This window comes from Botrytis deweyae (assembly GCF_014898535.1).
Source record: "Botrytis deweyae strain B1 chromosome Unknown BDEW_003, whole genome shotgun sequence".
NCBI lineage: Eukaryota > Fungi > Ascomycota > Leotiomycetes > Helotiales > Sclerotiniaceae > Botrytis > Botrytis deweyae.
Genome location: NW_024066210.1, coordinates 807,159 through 825,599, shown reverse-complemented (window position 1 = coordinate 825,599; position 18,441 = coordinate 807,159). Strand labels below are relative to the sequence as shown.

Genomic DNA, 18,441 nt, shown 5'->3' with positions numbered 1-18,441 from the left:
AATAATAAAAGCAGCTAGATGGTAAAGCAAAAGATAAAATGGATAGAAAGAATCGAGAGAAGTCGAGATGGATCGACGGAGGTATGGGAGGTGGAGGTTGTAGTTGAGAAGTTTGAAAGAAGGTGGAAGTGGGAAAGTAATAGATTGAGAAGTCTTTCGTTTTCACGCTAAGGATAGTGAATAGAGTTGGTAGGAAAAGATGAGGGGTATCCGTTTTTGGCAAGTGAGTGAAAGTGAGAGATATTGGAGTACGTGTTGACGAGAGCGGCAGCAAGGTAAGAAAATCCGCAACAACTGAGATCGTAGACTCAGGCTTGCATGTATGGGATTTTTTTTGAGAGGGAGCTTCAAGACGCGCGCGAGCTTTGATAGTGGTTGTACATTAGCTAGGTTGCTGAAGAGTAGAAAGGAGAGATATTGTAGATCGTGGGTTCGTAAGTTGTGAGTTCGAATGTGAAGTGGCCAGAATTTCCTGGTTCGATATGCCGAGGAAGAGAAAGGTAAGCTGACCTTGTACCAAGTGAATACTGCGGGAGTTTGATCCAATTGTGATCCGGTAGAGGTTTGGAATAAAAATTGAAAGTACTCTGGTTAACGGTAGACAAAGACAGCGAGGATGAAACTCTTGGAAATGGGAATCAATTGACTCTGATAGTGTTCACTGAATTTATTTGAAATATATCCTTGGGACTAGTAGATTGACCTCTCAAAAGCAGAAGCTAATTGGCACCAGACAAATTCACTAAAAAGCGAAGAAAAAGCATGTTGTAAATGATTTCGAGAATATCGAATGATTCACGTAAGACTTCAGATGATGTCAAAAGCTCGGATGGATGAACTGTGCAATGAGAACTTATTTTTCTTCTGCATGAGTCTTTTGCGAGGTCAAGTCTCGGGAAGACTTGAAAGGGAAAGAACTGAAGCGTGAAACTTGGAAGAAGAGGGTGCACTTTCCTTCCAGAGAGTATACACGCATATCGCGGTTGTAATCTGCACATCAACATTGCTTCCTAATATTTCTAAGTTGTCATCGTTTATGAGCACCTGTGTAGCTAATAGCTCTCAGTGATTCAGCTGCTGCTAGTGTATAAGTTTTTCTCTTTCAAACAGAGGAATATGAAGATCAAGCAGGAGGAGTATCAATCAAATTTCCAAATACCCAACCGGCAATGAAGTTGAGATGTAAAGTAGAAAAGTATAACAAAGCATATCCGACCACTAGCCAGACTTTCCACCCCGAATACCACTTCACTCCTTCGCCTTGACCCTCAATAACCTCTCCGCATTCTCAAACGCAAACCCCCTCATCTCCACCGAATCCTCCTCCCCAAAAAGCCCACTCTTAACCACCCTCTCTACGAACTCCCTCCCCGTCCCATTTTCCGAAAATGGATAATCAACACTAAACAAAATCTTATCCTTCCCCTTCGTCTGCACCAAACACGCCAACGGCGCCAACGAAAACATCCCACTAGTAGTAACCCACAAGTTTTCCTCCCAAACCTTTTCTAATCCTCTCTCCCTTCCCCATCTCCCCGATACCTTTAATATCCTGTCCAAATTAAACGGCAAAAGCTCTCCCATATGCCCCAACACAATTTTCAACTTCGGGAACCGATCAAACACTCCCGCAGCATAGAGACGCAAAAAATGAAGCCCGGTATCGAAATGCCACCCTAGTCCCCAATTACTAAGCGCCATCGCTACACCCTCTGGATAATTCCCACGATATTTACTCATATCCTTTTCAGCTGTGAAATTGGGATGAATATAGATAGGTACATCCAAAGCACTAGCTTTTTCAAAAACACTCCAGAATTTCTCATCGTCGTAGAATTCGCCATCAAGGTGATTATCAATTAACGCACCCACAAAACCGAGTTCATTGATGCAACGATCTAACTCTTGAGCGGCTTCTAAAGGCGATCCCATAGGCAGGGTTGCGAAGCCTTTTAGACGGGAAGGATTCTTGGAGATGGCAGCTGCGAGTTCATCGTTGATTTCTTGACACAATTTAAGAGGAGCATGATCCATAGGACCATGAGACAGAATTTGTAGAGAAATGTTTCCATCATCCATATCCTTTATCCGTTCATTGTCAAGAGACTTTAGTTTCCTGGAGATTTGAACTGGGAACCCTGCAAATGGATCAGGGGTCCCGTTTGCTTGTTGGGCGGCAAGCACTGCGGAGGAAAGAAAGTGTTCCTCGAGGGTGATTAGAGGTAACATTTTGAGCGATCTTTGAATATTTGGTCTTATTCTTGGAAGGAATTGAAACATCGCCTTCTAAATTCGTTGGTGAGAAACATTCATGGAATATATATAGAAAAGGGTGTGAGATGACGTGCAGTTAGCTTCGGGTTTATTCTCGTACTTGATTTATCTCCGGATCGCGAACGGATATACCTATCACCTACTCCACAGGCAACTAGAAACAGCACATCCGTAGATCTTCCCACTTTCAAATCAACATGGTCTATTACTATGGGTATAATCTACTGATAGAGAAGAAATACAGGAATTGGTGGAACATTCATCGCTGATCCATCCATGGGAAAGTCACAAAAGGACCACCTATAGCTATAGCGTAACTGTTCTTCCACTCTTAGCACTCTCCCTGGCTGCCTCAATAATCCTCAAAACATCTCTAGCTTCGCTTGCTTTCACTGGAACAGCATCTTCGCTGCCACTAGTTATAGCATCAGCAAAGCCTTGGTAAAGAGCAGCATAGGTTTGCGGAGTCACGTTCTTGAAGGTGCTGCCCTTAGGTTTTCCATCTTCGAAAACCACTAATCTTCCAGACCTATCTTCTGATTCAATACCAAAGTTGGCATCACCCGGCTTAAGACCGGCCTTCAATTGGTCTTCTTGGATATCAAGGTGGTACTTCTTGAAGCTACCTTGTGATCCTCGAACCCAATATCGTAATTGCTCTTCTTCCACGCACAGAACCTATGAATTGTTTATTAGTGATGTTCGAGGTATGAGAAGTAAGCTGTGATTAAAAACAGTGTTTGATGCTTACCCCAGCCTTTGCGGTTACTAATGGTCCCTTCTCGCCATAATTCAGCATTACGGTGATACTATCTGGTTCTGCCGAGCCATCAGCTCTTTGATTCGTAAAGATCGCCGTTACTGTCTTCGGTTGGCCAAATAAGCAAAATGCTTGATCGATCAAATGTGTTCCTAGATCATATATAACGCCGCCAGCATCCTCCATGGTCAATGTGCCCTTCCAAGTTGCGGGTTTCTCGCCCTTGAATCTATCGAAGTGTGTCTCAAATTCAACCACTCTTCCCAATACACCATCTGCCATCAATTTTTTGACAGTCAAGAAATCAGAGTCCCATCTTCTATTCTGGTATACGCAGATAAACTTTCCAGTTTCTTTGGATATAGATATAAGCTCTGAAGCTTCCGCGGATGTAGGAACGAATGGTTTCTCTACCATTACATGTTTACCAGCTTGTAAAGCGGCTTTCGTGAAAGGGAAATGTGTTTCGGGGGTTGTGGATATGATAATGATATCGATTTCCGAATCTGCAAACATAGCATCTGCGGAGTTGTAGATTTTGGCTTCTGGATGATCTTGGGCGGCATTGTCGTTTGGTTTAGGTGTTCGTTGAACAATTGAGTGAAGGGTGAAGGATGGAGTAACAAGAATGAGCGGAATATGGAAGACCTTGGCTGACAAGCTACAAGCTTCAATTAGTATATGTTCGACGGCTTTCGAGGAATTATACAAACCCGTAGCCAATTACTCCAACATTGTATGTCTTATCTGCCATTTTGATTGAGATGAGGTATTGAAAATTGAAAAGTTTAGCAAAGAACAAAACTCTCAATATTACGATATGGAGAATTTTGAATTATAGGAAAGTCAACCCCTCTTTATAACTTGTTGCCCCTCACCCCATCATGATGATTTCTCATTCATCCTGCGGAGGTGGAGAGCCAAGGGAGCTCTCAGAAAAAACACCGAAGTCACCCCGGTCGGACTTTCCTAAATTGATTTGCCGACACGTGATGATTGGTTCGTTTCAATGTTTTTTCTTAAAAAGGAAGGGGAACCTACTCGTATAAGAAGTGGCCTTTTGTGAGGGAGGTATGTTAGTCCATGATCTTATTGTATCAAAGGGATGGATCGTCGAAGGGATCAAGAGGAAAGTGTAAAGCCCTCACTAATTTCGGCAATTTCGGTGTCATGATATCAACCTGCAACAACTAGCATGTGAGGCACTGGAGCTATCACTACGTGTTCGTGGGTATGATTAGTCTCATTACCCCAGAATTAGATTTCCGGCGACAATTCATCTCACTCAAAGTTGAGTCCGAAGTCATGATTCTCTGTCAGTGAATCAAAACTATATTTTTTAGAATCTGACCTGGAAACCGGAAATGTTGGCACTCGATAAAAGCCCCTGGAATCCCATAAACTTCAACACATTATCGCCCAACTAGGCGATAGTAACCGATCTTGGGCCCCAAGCAAAAGAGAATGCTAGGCTTCCATACAGAATCTGCCTTAGTCCGGGTGAAGACTAGGATTTGAGGACATATTGGAAGCTTTCTAATGTTTGTGTACGGCGCTGGTGTGGTACTTGGAGATTTCATAATTGTGCACAAGTGAGCATATACTCGAATAGTTGATGAAGGCCTGGGTCTCGTTGAGTGAAGTATGTTATAGTTTGTTCTTGTTTGCAAGATCCTTGATCGTCTACTCTACCTACGCTCTATCTTTTTTCATATGCTGCGATCATTAAATCTAGCAGATTTGTCGTGCCCTACCGATGAGATCGAGAATCGCAAAGACATTAGACCATGAGATCTAGCTTTAGGTACATTTCACACGTGAGGCAACTTGTGAGCTAGGGATAACATCGAGGGAACTTTGGAGGTGTGGAAAAGGACAGAAGAAAGAATCAGAAGCATATGACCGAGAGTGTCGTAGTATTTGGTATTGAACTGATCTAGTTTGAAAGTTGTGGCCCCAGAAGCTCAGAACCCCAGCTTCCTCCTTCTTCAGGCGCAAAAGGTACGACGTTCCTAAATTTCTTCTTCTTGGATTTCTTCCCTCCCAAGCTTCCCCACGTGGAGATGTTATTTATTGCTTCATCTTTTCTTGCCACGTATGTATGAACCGGAGCCTCGTCCACCTATCAGAACATTTAGTAATTACAGCTGAAAGTTGAGAGATCTATACTAAATCAACTCACTAAATTGTTCGTTTCTCCTTGATCAGCTGCGTGGACTTCGACGTCATCATTCAGACTTGAAACATTCGAGACGTGTAAGTCAGCTACAGAGGGCTCATGAGACTTTGGTGTCTGTATTACGGGGGTCGGAGGGTCTTCGAGAGTAACTTCTAAGGTAGTTTCGGATCAGAAAAATTCTGGCTCATATCGAATATTGCGTACCTGAAGCATAGCGACCCGCATGCCATTTGCAGGTCTTCAGGCCTTCCTCTAGAACATGTATCTTCTTTTCCAGCTGCTCTCTTTGCGTCTGGTTTTCCTGTGACTCAGCAGCAATTTGTGAAACAAGTTCGTTGGTCATCTGTGCTACTGCAAGTGGATTGAAGACATCAGCTAGCTTGTCCACGATTGATGCCTCTATGACCTGGACAGATACATTGTCCACAAAAGTCTTCATTGCCACCTGAAGAATTATTTAGCCAAATATCACGTTGTTTTTGTGTTTTGATATCTCACCTTGTAAAACGCTTCTAAATGATCAAGAAGCTCAATGCTAGCCCGCGTATCCATGTCTGGTATAGATCCTGACACCATAGAGCATATGATCGAGAGATCCTTCGGTCCAGTGCGACCTTGACTGTAGTTGTCTAAAGGGAACATCTTCTCTAGGACTTCTAAAAGCCTCTTTTGATTACGAGCATCAGAAATTTTTTGGGCGTTTTCAGTGAAGTAATGATTATAGGTTATGGCATGTCTATGCCGATCACGGAACAATCTGTCCAATTCATCAGTGGCTTTCTTGAGTAGCTTTTCCATTAATGGATCGACGTAAAGCATGAGCAACGCCATGTATGCCTCTGAATCCATGAGAGAAGAAAGTATATCTTCTAAATGATCACGAGCTTTTGCCCAGATATCTTGAAGGTGGGTTTTGGAGATGTTTTCCCATGGTTTCGATTGCACTCTGAACAAATCTCCAATCAGCATCGGACTGAAAGTTCCTGGCAACTCTCTCCCTCTCGAAGAGATTAGCATATCCCGAACCCATGAGATAGCTTTATTACTTTTCCCTTCGAGTCCAATGCCCCTAAGATTGATATTTTGGCCGTCTATCCGCACCATTTCGGCAAATGCGAGGTTCAAATTTTGAACAACAGCTCGGAATCTGCGGTTCTTGAACTCTTCACTAGCAATATCCCCGAAAAACTTGTCCTCGTATATACCATCACATGAGGCTCTGCAGATGTTCGTGAAATGCTGGCTATGTTTAAAAAGATACAACCGTTGTTGTTCAGCATTTCCGCGGCGATCCCCGAGTTTTGTAAATGCTTGCTGTGACTCGTGCAGGATGTCTTGAATTTCATGAATGAGAGCTGGCAGCTCCGACTTGATGTGGTCTAAGAGAACCCTGCTTAGACGCTCTCGTAATTTTGCAACCCCTAAAATTCCTCGAGGCAATGTTTTCCAAATTCCTTGTGAGAAAAACTCTTCCTCTATCCTGTCTCTCTCCACAGAGGTGACATGTTTCGTGTTAAAATCGCGGTTCCTCAGTACGTGCCAACCGAGTCTGAGTTGCGTTACTTCATTTGAAGCTAGCTTGACGAAGTCTTTTTCGCTCTCGGAGTCCTCAAATAGAGTATCAGGCTTCGTGATTAAGCCCATAGTGCGCCTGCCGTGTGGATCCACTGCTTTGACTTGCTTTAGCACTGCTTGGAGAGCTCGATCGTTCAGCGCAGAGACAACTGCCAATATAATTGTCCTCGGACGGCGCATATATGAGTAAACGAGTTCAGATACCACTTCCTCCACATTTTCGTCATCCTCGTCATCATTCTTGGCGTGAATCAAGCCAGGTAAATCAACAACTGTTAGATGAGGCCTTGTCGGGCCAGATATTTCGATGCGAAGTATGTCTGAAGAAAATCCGCTTCCAGGCTTGTCAAGACCTAGAGCAATCTTGGCAGATTCTATCAATTCCGGCAACTTATCAAAAGAATGAAGTGTGTACTGAAAGCCGGCGAGTTCTTGACTCTCTTTCTGGGACCTCTTTTGGCTAGGAACAATATTCACCACGACTGACTCCACGGAACTCTTGCGAAGAACAAGCTCAGTAGCAAAGCGAGTACACAAGGTGTCTTTGCGGGGAAATGGTATTCCCGAAATGGCCTCTAGGCAGGAGCTTTTCCCACTAGATTGATCTCCACAAACGGCAATCTGTGGCAAGGAGACATGATCACTAATGCCAGAACGGCGAAGCGTGTCGATTTCATTGAGTAGACTCAGTTGCTCTTCTGATCTGAGAGCGGTGAGCTTACTGCTTTCGAAAGTACCCATTCTTTAAAATGTCGTGCGTTGGAAAGCATCAGGAGAATAAAATGAACTGAAGTTCAATCACCATTATGCGTAACCAACGCATCATGCATCCAGCCGCCACCTGCGCTTCGAAAATGTTTGATTGGATATCCCAAGATCCCTACCTTGTATTCTGATTGTGTAGGATTTGGATCGGAGAGGAAGGTCTATATCCCGATAGTGCTCGCTTAAGCCACACCACAGAGTGATACATGCGAATCAAGCCAGCTTTCGTAGTACTCAAGCTGCCCAGGTGCTTAACAACTTTCTGGGTTGGACGCACCGAGGTTCTTGAAGAAGCTTCAGGTCAGCCATCTGTGGCAGCCAATGAAATCGAGTGCGCATCTTTACATGGCCATTGGACCAACGATTGGATCTACCATTCGCAGATACTTCTAACTTGAACTTATCTCGAATTGTGAAATAATTTATGAAGAGAAATCAATGTTGAAATATGGAACCACCTGAAGAAAGGTTCGTAGAATCAATTGTATTGATGTAGGTTATATGAAAGAGGAAAGCTCTTCATATGCAATTGTGCTTAGTCAGCTACATCAATGACCTTGTGGACGACATTCAACAATTAATCTACGAATTTGAAGTATCAAGTTGATATTCTGGTTCTATTCCATGTATAATTGTACCTGATATTTATAAGGGCGATTTGTGTTTGTCCATATTGTGGAGCTGGTGAGCAAGAACAAATCAGCAGGTTAGTGGTGAAATGAATTTTTCACCGACAGAGTAGATTTCTACAGAGTTCATGTCTTATGGGAGTTCACGAGAGCAAACAAGCTCTCGACAAGAAAATAGTTTACATGTTATTACTATTCTGATTATGTATCGTACATTATCTATCATCTTCGTTTGAGAAAACACCCATTCATATGTGACCAACTGGCGCGAGCCATACGTACTTCTTGATACTCCCGTACCATGTGTCCAAATATGTACAATGACTGATTAGCAGAGTCTTAGATGCCATACGCCATACGCCCAGGGTCAAATGAAAGTACAGATTGAGATGAAGAAGGATTCAGCAGTCCCAGGAAGACCCCGACAACATTCCCCCCAAAAAGTATCCTATGAAAAACATAGCCTAAAGGAAAGATTTAGTACAAGATCTTAAATGCTGATTCAGAAATAAGCAACTATTAGAGCATCTTTACGTCGTAAAATATGGCTGGCAAAGGCCAAGCAAGCACATTAGCACAAACTAGTACCTTGAGTATCTGTTTCTTCCAAATCCATAACCCGAAGAATATGATCCGCCATAGCCGCCATAGCCACCATAACCATATCCGTTCTTTCTATAACTGGAGGACTTAGAAACTTTGTAGTTAGACGATTTGGTCGTAGATGAGCGCTTGCTTGTTTTCTTGACTTCAGTGGGAGGAGCTTTGTAATTGTCACCTGCCTTTTCGGCCTTTTTTCTCGCCAAATCCCTAACAAAGCGCTCTTTCTCCCACTTAGCTTTGTTGACAATGGTCTTTCTCTCTTCAATGGGCTTTGTAGACCATGCTGCTTGGAGAGCGGTAGGGCTTGAGATAACGCTCTTGAAAGGTTCAACATCCAATCCGATATCGATGATCCATAATCCACGTTTCTTGGAGTAGCCAACAGGGTCATTCTTAAACTCCTTGTCCTTTTCTTTAGTAAAACCATATGTATGCTCAAACTCTGCCCATAACTCAACAACCGGATTGCTATCTTCTTTGATAGATTTCGCCATCTCAAGAACTCTATTGCGGTCAACCTCAGTCATTTCACTCCAGGCAATTTCCATGCCTTGCATATTGCCCTCATGGAGCTGTGCAGTTTTGTAGGAGAATGGTATAACATCAAGGCCAAGCTTTTGAAGCCATTCGCGACGTTTTTCACAATATGCTGTGTGTGTCGTGAAAGCACTTACTGGGTAGATCTCATAATCTTTCTCCAGAGTCTCCCACGAAAGAGCTGGCAGATTGGGCTTAGCATTGACATACTTTGCTTTAGCTTCGATAGCTCTTCGCTCAACGCTTGGCTTCTGATCATAGAGATCGTTCAATGCTTGTAGTTCTCGTGTACTCTGCGCTAGAGGTAGATATCTGGGATCGTCGAAGCCAAGTTCCCCAAGCCAAGCCAAGCGTTTTGGAACAAGGTCATAATAAGCCAAATTCTTTCCCTGGGGAACATCAAAATATGTTTGTTCCAACTCGTAGAAAGATAGAGGGATTGGGCCAATCAGGTTGATTGGAACGGGTGTTCTCAGAGCGAAAGGTGCTAATCGAAGTGGCACCGCGTGCGTGAGCTGATAGGGTGGCTTCAATTGAACAGCTTTCTGTTCAATGTCTCGGCGCTCTTCTGGAGACTTCAAAGCCCAATGAATCTCGACTTTGTCTCTTTGTGACTCATTAATGAACACAAAGTTGTATGGCGAAACATCAATACCCAACTTTGCCAACCATCTTCTGCGTGCAAGTTTTGCATTTTCATCCTGAAAGTTTTGGCCATTTGGATACATTTGCTCCAGCTGGTAGAACGTCAAGTAGGGAGCGTAGACCATGGGCTTTTGGGCAACCTTAACGGAAGATGGTGGTGACATTTGGTTGCTTGAAATGTTTGCCAATGGCTGACGTGGAGTAGGAGTTGCAGGTAGATAAGACTTTTGCGACTGCGACATTGGACGATAGCCTTGTTGGAAGCTTGAAGCCGGTGAAGTCATGCCATAGGCTTGAGTGGAAGTGCAAGAAGACATGTGATTTTGTCTGTACGCACCAGGCTGAGATTGCGGCTGAGAATTAGTGAAGGACGTTTGAGACATTGGCAAGTCATAGTTTGTGTCCAAGTCTATATCATCATCATCACTGAAATCATTCTCGCTGAACGTAACAGCATTATGGCTACTGTCTCGAAGGGACTGTGCATAATTATTCTTTGGGAAAGCGGATTGCGAACTTTGGCTCTGTGCAGAGGCATGGCTGTTCTCTTGGTTGAGCATTGTATGACCTGCGGCTGTGAGAGTGAAGTCTGGTATGTTTTTAAGACTATCCATAGTTTGAATCAGATTGTCAAGCTTCAGGTTGACAGCTCCAATTTGCGATTGAGGTGGATGCCTAAAATTACATTAGTTTAATAATCATAATCGAGGACAACCAGCGAAATTTGGATTTGTCCACACGCCTTCTTCCGTCGCATGAACGCTCCCAACGGCAGTCATCCACCAAAGAGGTGACGGCAACATGAAAATTGAAAAGATCCAAAGTTATTGATAGTACTCACGCAGTAGAGGCTACATTCGATTTGACTTTTTGATTGACCACCTCCTCAATGGAAACATGACGGGCATCTGATTGTGTCAAACGTTGCACTAAAGCAGCTTTCAAGCCATCAGTTCGAAGTTGACGAGCTTTGAGAACCTCCTTCAATTCTACCACTCGATATTTTGCGTAATCGACCATCATGTCGTCGGTCGAATGTGGTTGACTGAAGATCTGGTACCCTTCGTATTGTGAATTTATCGACTTATATCAATTCCAAGTGATGTGCGCGCCAATTTTTTAAACTTCAAAGGAGTGTGAAGTTTAAAATCATATTATGGCGGGGTAGGTAAACAAGCTCGAAACTATTTACGCGTTTGTTTGGTCACTTAGATATTTAAAATGAGCAATAACGCGACGGCCATTATCTAGTGAATTGGAGTGTGCTATTTTGGTATATCATCCGATTGAAATGGGATCTAGCTAAAGACGAAACTTCATTTCGAGCTTCAACCCATATCTTTTTCCATTTACACAATCTATTCCATGAACATTTTCTTTTTACACAAATGTGGACTGACTTGCGCTCCTACTTTCCTTGTGAGAAAGCAACACGAGGTAGAATAGATCCAGTTGATGACGCTGGGGAGACTGATGCGAGGGAGCAGCGAATATCCTTTCTCGGCGAAGTCATAAACACATCGTTCGTTGCACCGACATGTAGATCTTGCTTTCGATCCTCAGGGTAGAAGTAAGCAGCTGTTGCAGGATAAAGAAGATGATAAAGGAGAACTCCAATCAATAACTCATGACAGTGCAAATGAAATAATGCCAGGAGAATTGGCTAAAAGGAACTTATCCGTGTTCCGTTCTCTTTTTGAAAAGTCCCCAAATATTCCATTTCTATGTACCCGTTCGCCCCATCCATCTATCCATTACCATGATCCCGAATTCCTAGTCTTACAGCCAATGTACTCCACCACTCCGAGCCCGCCTGATTACCTATTTACCATCCTTGCTCCTCACCCCGCGCTCCATCTTCATGCTCTACTTTCATAGCATCGCGTAGTCAGATTCCATTTCTAATTTCCGCTCTTGGCACCTCTCCCTCCTCCTTCTTAACCACCATTCTCTTCCCGTTCGGGAATCTCAATTCTCCCGCCCCATTGCTCGCAGACACAAATCCATAAAGCCATCTTGCCACAACCCATGAACTAACAGCCCATACCCACACCAGAATCCCCAATCCGCAAGTAACGAAGAGAGTTGGCACAAGTAAGAGCAAAGCAATTCCGATCCAGATGAAAGAGAAGAGGATAGCAGATATGAAGGAAAACGCGAGGACCGAGATGGTGAATGTTGTAAAGAGGAAGAGAGGCACGAGAGAGATGCTCAGGGTTGCGAGGAGGAATGTCTATCGAGTGCGGTTAGTGAGGTTGTGGGGAGATGGGAGATATGATATGAAAGTGGGATTTGATTGGCATGGGTATCGATGGAGGTTGAGATAAGAGTTAATTGTATGTATATTGGCAAATGAAGAGTGGGAAAAGAGTGGATTCAGCTGCAGAATCCATGGAGAATTCGCCATAGATTGAACCAGCCGATTGTTCAAATCCCTCAGATGTAACAGAAACAGAAATATACATACAGCAATAAGAGGTTGTTCCTGAAAGAACTCGGAGACATTCCCATAGAACTGGGATCTCTGTTCAGGGGTTACAACGCGATCAACCATCCTTTGAACGCGTGAAATTGTACCGGCGACAACCATTTTCGTAGTTTAACGTGTAAAATTGATCGTTGATTGTAGAGTTTGAGTTTAATTTTGATAGAACCAAAGGAATCAAATGTTGAGTGTCGTTGGAAGCTCAGCGTGTAGCTGGAGTGCTGTACAAGCTGAACATTGGAATGGATGATGACGTAATCATGACGGCCTCCTAATGGATGGAATTGTCAAAGCTTCAAGACATCCACCAGTGATCCCTGAGTCGGTATCAAACTCATAATTTCTCATGATATTATCAAGTTGATACATATTATCGTGGTAGTACCTAGAGAAGTTACAGTGCAAAGCCGCGCTGTTGTACATCTATAAATGCTATGGTGACGGCATTTTGACCAAGCGGGATTACAAGGGCCGGTGCCTACTATCTCGGAGCAAACGCACAGCAAACAGAGTGGCTTCTAGCACTAGTCATACAAACAGTTCTATTCGATCACATTCGATTTTGCAATGAGCGACACAGGCTTTTCCAACGAATTCTGTTGGGTTGGGAAGGAAGAATTGATGGTTTCTATCTCCTTAGAGATCTATCTAGCTCTTATAAAGGATAATGAAATCATCCATACAAAGCAAGAAGCAGCCAGGACATTGATTTGTTGTCCAAGCCTCAAACTCTTGTTATTAGTGATGGAACTCGATGAAAATGTATCAGCTCCTTGGTTATGCAGTCAGTTGGTTCCCTTGTCAAATAACGGTTACTTGCATGATACCCGACCCCATGGAAACCTTTCGTTCTTTGGTAGAGAGTGATACATCAACTCCGAAACCCTTAACCATAAAGAATTCATCTCAGTCAGGTTATGATTGATTATTAGTACCCATCCTAGTAGCTAGATTCCGAAGACCTTAAATACATAGCGATTCACGTCTTTTGAGGACTATGGTATCTGGAATTAATAAGCAAGTAGTAACATTTTCCTTTTCGAAAACTTACACTAATGTTAGAAGATCACATCTCAGAAAATTGATTCGAAAGGCAAAAGTCAGATTCAGCCAAAATGTCAGCTACTATAAATTCCAATTCACGCACGAAGCACCGTATAACTCCATCAGCGGGCGGCCCTATCACCCTTCAAGTGGGAGAACGGCGATTCATCACCACAAAGAATACAATGACAGGGGAAAGCCCTTTCTTCGCGGCACTAATGTCAGGGCGCTGGGATAGTAACAAGCAAGCAGATGGCTCTTATTTCATCGATGCAGATCCCGACCTCTTCGAACATATCCTGCGGTACCTTCGACGAAGCGTCATTCCTATTTTCTACGATACAGAAAAAGGCCACGACCACGTTCTATATCTCGCACTTCTGGGAGAAGCGAGATATTTCCAGATTACACGATTAGAGAATTGGTTAAAGAACAAGAGATATCTTCATGCAGTACGTGTTCACTCTTCTATAGAGGAGTTGGACGATTTCTGGTCCGAAACTCAATGGACAGATGAAAATGTGGCGTATCATCCGCGTTGGGATACAGAAGAAGTTTATATATGTCCACGGGAAATTGATGTCCACAAGGGTAACGAAAGTGCGTGTGGAAGGCAGTGTGAGAATGTACGTGGTGATTCGGGGTACAAATACGAGGATGAGCCAATTTTGAAGACGTTGGTGATTCGAAGAAAACTTGTTGTCGATCAGGAGGCTTGTCTGGAGGGATTGGATGAAAATTGATTAGACTAAAAAAATATGAGGACTGGAAGCACAATCGCAATGACAGGACTGCTCAATGCCTGGATAATCATGTATCTTCAAAGAGCCAAATTGGAAGGTGATAGTCCAACAAATAACTTCTGGCGGCAATCCTAGCGATTCTGTACTGTTCAAGTATTTTTCAGGGTGGTACGTAATTGCCAGAAACATGCTTTGAAGTTAAATGTTTATACTATAAATCCACTTTAATTGTTGATGAGGTTTGACAGAGAAGTTGAAAATTGTGGATAAGCACCCAAGGTCAACAGCCAGGCTCCGAGTTCCTAATCACTCAAGCTCAACTTCCGAAAATCAAATTCAATAACTCAATCATTCATCCGACAAAATCATCTCCGCTTTAATCAGATTCCAGCAAAATAGCATACATGATAAGACGAGCCACATCTTGATCATTACACTCTCAAAGTGCCTTACAGTAGTACATATACATAACCCAGATATCAGACATTATTTTCTCCAATTGCCGGAGCGGAATTCTTGAACCTGTCTCCGCAAAGGTAGAACACCCGCGATTCATCATTTGGGGTTACTTGCTCCTTGTTATCTGAATTTTTGGGTTGTGATTCAATCGTGTCTTTGGCGTTTGACGCAGAACACCGCCGATACACATTTGTCACCATCTCCCTGTACCTCTCTCCCAGCTTTTCCTTGGCTGAGCCGACAAGCAAGTAACGGGAGAGTTGCTGCCATTTTTCCGGCTTTTTTCTATATCCATACCATGCCGCCTTAAAGAAAACAATAGGAAAGAATAAGAAGAAGGGAAATATCGTAAGTATTGGCCTCGGTGCTTTGAGTGCCAAGCAAAGGAAGAACAAAGTCAGCGCAATTGATATCGGAACTATAACATAACTATCAGCATTGGTATAAGATAAGATTGGGGGTAAGAATGGGCCAACGAACACATGAACTCGAACTGCTCTCCAATGCCCATGACGGAGTTTGACGATCCAGTAAACTCCACCGCATTCATACCGAATATACTGCTCATGAAAGATAACGGAAGGAAAATAATGGTGATAATGGTGAATATCATGATAGATCGACCTTGATGCACACTTTCATCCGCGAGGTCTAGTGAAGCGGTGGCTTCTATGATACTAGCTTGTTGTTGTTTTAGTGTGAGTAGGTCTCTTAATTGTTCGGAAATTTCACGGGCACTATCCTCGAGCTGTTGCAATTCGCTCTGATGATTAGATATAGTTTCAACCAGATCCAAGGATCGATTAATGGTATGTTTTAGAATGACTTTGTTGAAATTTTTGGGAGTATCCTTAGCCGGCGAGTCGCTGGTTATGCCATTTGAATCCGTGGGATTCTTCTTTTGCAGTTCTTTTAACATAAGACTCAAGAGGCCAGCTATTTCTTGCATTGGCTCCACCTGTCCATTCATTGTCTGTAGGGCTTTTGAGAAGACTTGCGTAACTTGTAATCTAAATAATGGTAAGCCCAGCAGGTGAAACAAAGGGAAAATAATGGAAGGAGAAGAAAAATGTTTCATCAAAATGAAGAGTACCAGTGGGGGGACCACTCACTGTTGCAAATTGATACGCGAAATCATTTTCAATTCTTCGATGATATCATGGGCTTCTCGTAGCAAAACCCCTTCTGGATTAATATTGTGATAGAGTCGTGCCTTTTCTGGGCTGATTTTTAGTTTGTGGCCACTCAGTTGCTCAACATGACCCCAGAATAACTCGAATGCGTTCGTTTTCATTTCGGACTATTATTTATCAGCTGATATTGCATATGATATGTCAATGCGTCTACACTAACAACATAACCAATAGCATTGGAAAATATATCCAAAACCTCGGGGCGTTTATCAGTAGGCTTTGTGCGATCGAAAAATACTGTCGAACACTCATTTAGGATCAAAAGAGCTAGATCATAGACTGAATTGATCTGGCCTGGACGGATCTTTTCCAGTCGGTCTCTGATACATTTATGCACACCAGAGGAGTCAGGCTTATTACGACCCAGCCTTCTTGGAAAACTAGTAATGATGGTATCTATGTACGTGTCAGTAATGTGATCCTGTAAAAAAAAAGTGCTGTCTCCAAAAGGCAACCCACATTCGTCAAGAATATACATCCATAGCTGATCGACCATCACTACGCGGGTACTCCCATTAATTTTCCTCCGCTCATTTGTACCACGAGAAACAACCTGATCCTTGTCCCGAGAATCTGTATTTTCAAGCTTGAAGTAGTAGGACTGATCAAGCGTACGGCGTGGATGCAAAGGCGGTGTTTCATGCAAATGGCTGCGTAATAATTTGATATCCGGTTCAAGATCCATTGCCTCGTAGACTTTCGCAGCTTGCATCAAGTAACAACCACAGGGATTTGTGACCTTTCCCGGAACGTTTTGATTTGAACCACTCTTAGAACTGGTTCGAAAGAAACGGCTGAACCCAGTTATCCGCTTCGATTCACTAGAAGGGGCAGGGCCATCTAAACTCGTATGCTCCTTGACCTCGGGCTGTTCTAAGAAGGCATATTTCTTCCTAGTACTTTCGACAATCCCTGCAAGTTTGTTTTTGTTAAGTATGTGGTGACGAGGCTGTTTTGCTTGATACTCAGATGTGAGTTCTTTCGCAATTTTGGTCATGTGAGCTCTTTTTCGATCCATCTCCCAGTGAAGGTAAGGCATCTAGAAAGTTTGTCAGCTGCCAAACCGAATACATTTGAAGTTGATCTTACAAAAAGGACCATATTATTATTGCTGCTCTTCCGAGGAGCATAGTGATATTCGGCAAGAATGGCATCCATCTCTGTATCTATTTCTGTCAACAAAAATAACATTTATCATGAAGAGGTGACTTGCCTTGAGGAATAAATTTGCAATGCGAGCGCATGTGCCGAGAATGAAGGGGATCATTTAAAGCGCCATGCTGCTGCCCTACCCACAGTTCCCTAGAAAGAACTTTTGATGTCTGTGGTCGATGGTCTTTGCTTTCTTTGTAATGTCTTTGTATTGCTTTCTTCAGCTTCACATTAGCTTGATGTCAAGGCATCCGAGATCTGAAAACTTACTTCGATCCATTTCATATTATTAGCAGGGAAATGAAAGTAACGAATGCTTTCAGTATTTTCCTTTGCCCATGGATCTTCGTCGCCGTTAGGCTCGAGTACATCCGAAACGGAATACCTTTCCATCTGATACTGGTCAAAAGATGTGATCTTGGCCGAGTTTTCTGATTGCCCCTTCTTTAAGGTAATTTTCGAGACGCTGAACCCATAACCAGAGTTATCCAGAACATCTTTTTTTACTTCGGGAATCGAATCACCAGGAGGACTCCACTTTTCTACCTCTTTCAAGATCCTATCTTTGTTTTGCGCTCCAAGTATCTCTTGGCCCTTTTCCAAAAGGTCTTTTCTGACCTGTGCAGCCTTCGTTGGTGCGTTTCTGAAAGCTCCGAATTCCCGCTTCAATTTTGCTTGATCATTCTTCAGTTTCGTTATCCAAAGTGCATTATCCTTCGAGTTCGCCTCATAAGAGGTGATAGCATTTATCTTCCAGGCTACCTTGAGCTCTTTCAACTTTTCAATGTCAGTAACATTTCTCTGTTTCCCGACAAATACTGCTCGTAATTCCGCAATTCGATCTAGTTCTTGCTTGATCTTAAGCTCATATTTTTTTGGTAGTCCCTTCCTGAAATCATCAGGAAGACCCGCTTCAAAATCGCCTAGTTGTCCGGTTTCGATATCACCACGTCTGTCATATCGGCAACGCAGGTATAAAGAAACGTAATCGCCTTTATCAAGGAGATCCTGCGGAGTTGAATCATCATAAAAGTCTTTTTTAATAGCAGAAGTGCCATCAGCGCCGTCTTGATTTGCTGAGATTGTGTGAGCCATGGGAACGATGCGGTATTTCTTCTGTGGAGGATTTCAGAAGTATTCGACAAGTTATGGGAGAGGTCGGCAAGTTTAAAGCCTGTAGCTCATTGAGCCGCATCAAGAGTGTACTTGCTCCTCAGCCCCACCCCCGAAAATCCCCCAATTTGTGAAGTATTTGCGCGATCAGCGCCAAAAGAGAATCCCAGCAACATGTTGGATTTTCAATCGATCAAATCATAAAGCACTGGGGAGTAGAAAATTCCTCGATTAACAAATGAGGCGAGAGCTCTAAGGATTTGTGGCAACTACATGCATGCGAGC

At 43.1% G+C, this 18,441-nt stretch overlaps 7 protein-coding genes across 7 annotated transcripts; 1 reads left to right on the top strand and 6 right to left on the bottom strand.

Moving 5' to 3' along the window:
- Positions 1-1,248: 1,248 nt before the first annotated feature.
- On the bottom strand, positions 1,249-2,229 carry EAE98_001638 (uncharacterized protein; the record flags this gene model as incomplete). The annotated part of the gene is made up of 1 exon (XM_038949257.1): positions 1,249-2,229. One exon carries the CDS (start codon positions 2,227-2,229, stop codon positions 1,249-1,251), a length of 981 nt encoding a protein of 326 aa, XP_038814242.1.
- A 157-nt stretch (positions 2,230-2,386) lies between these two features.
- On the bottom strand, positions 2,387-3,913 carry EAE98_001637 (uncharacterized protein). Its single transcript, XM_038949256.1, has 3 exons — positions 3,748-3,913; positions 3,026-3,695; positions 2,387-2,952 (listed from the first exon to the last, which is right to left on the bottom strand). The coding sequence occupies exons 1-3, from the start codon at positions 3,786-3,788 to the stop codon at positions 2,581-2,583; spliced, it is 1,083 nt and encodes a 360-aa protein (XP_038814241.1). The 5' UTR covers positions 3,789-3,913; the 3' UTR covers positions 2,387-2,580.
- Positions 3,914-4,693: 780 nt separating this feature from the next.
- Positions 4,694-7,529, bottom strand: EAE98_001636 (uncharacterized protein; the record flags this gene model as incomplete). The annotated part of the gene is made up of 4 exons (XM_038949255.1): positions 4,694-5,156; positions 5,217-5,365; positions 5,418-5,658; positions 5,712-7,529. 4 exons carry the CDS (start codon positions 7,527-7,529, stop codon positions 4,971-4,973), a joined length of 2,394 nt encoding a protein of 797 aa, XP_038814240.1. The 3' UTR covers positions 4,694-4,970.
- Positions 7,530-8,763: 1,234 nt separating this feature from the next.
- On the bottom strand, positions 8,764-10,990 carry EAE98_001635 (uncharacterized protein; the record flags this gene model as incomplete). The annotated part of the gene is made up of 2 exons (XM_038949254.1): positions 8,764-10,642; positions 10,809-10,990. 2 exons carry the CDS (start codon positions 10,988-10,990, stop codon positions 8,764-8,766), a joined length of 2,061 nt encoding a protein of 686 aa, XP_038814239.1.
- Positions 10,991-11,078: 88 nt separating this feature from the next.
- Positions 11,079-12,669, bottom strand: EAE98_001634 (uncharacterized protein). Its single transcript, XM_038949253.1, has 2 exons — positions 12,435-12,669; positions 11,079-12,200 (listed from the first exon to the last, which is right to left on the bottom strand). Exons 1-2 carry the CDS (start codon positions 12,555-12,557, stop codon positions 11,856-11,858), a joined length of 468 nt encoding a protein of 155 aa, XP_038814238.1. The 5' UTR covers positions 12,558-12,669; the 3' UTR covers positions 11,079-11,855.
- An 898-nt stretch (positions 12,670-13,567) lies between these two features.
- On the top strand, positions 13,568-14,239 carry EAE98_001633 (uncharacterized protein; the record flags this gene model as incomplete). The annotated part of the gene is made up of 1 exon (XM_038949252.1): positions 13,568-14,239. The coding sequence occupies one exon, from the start codon at positions 13,568-13,570 to the stop codon at positions 14,237-14,239; it is 672 nt and encodes a 223-aa protein (XP_038814237.1).
- Positions 14,240-14,718: 479 nt separating this feature from the next.
- On the bottom strand, positions 14,719-18,138 carry EAE98_001632 (uncharacterized protein; the record flags this gene model as incomplete). The annotated part of the gene is made up of 8 exons (XM_038949251.1): positions 14,719-15,116; positions 15,179-15,708; positions 15,811-15,998; positions 16,052-16,287; positions 16,351-16,930; positions 16,981-17,057; positions 17,105-17,261; positions 17,314-18,138. The coding sequence occupies 8 exons, from the start codon at positions 18,136-18,138 to the stop codon at positions 14,719-14,721; spliced, it is 2,991 nt and encodes a 996-aa protein (XP_038814236.1).
- Positions 18,139-18,441: the final 303 nt, after the last annotated feature.

Coding starts and splice junctions, on each gene's coding strand:
- EAE98_001634 (XM_038949253.1), bottom strand. CDS start 12,557: ATGGTTGTCGCCGGTACAATTTCACGCGTTCAAAGGATGGTTGATCGC. Junction 12,201..12,434: donor AGGAACAACCTCTTATTGCT/GTATGTATATTT, acceptor CGCACTCGATAG/ACATTCCTCCTCGCAACCCT.
- EAE98_001637 (XM_038949256.1), bottom strand. CDS start 3,788: ATGGCAGATAAGACATACAATGTTGGAGTAATTGGCTACGG. Junction 3,696..3,747: donor GTTGGAGTAATTGGCTACGG/GTTTGTATAATT, acceptor TGAAGCTTGTAG/CTTGTCAGCCAAGGTCTTCC. Junction 2,953..3,025: donor TAGTAACCGCAAAGGCTGGG/GTAAGCATCAAA, acceptor AACAATTCATAG/GTTCTGTGCGTGGAAGAAGA.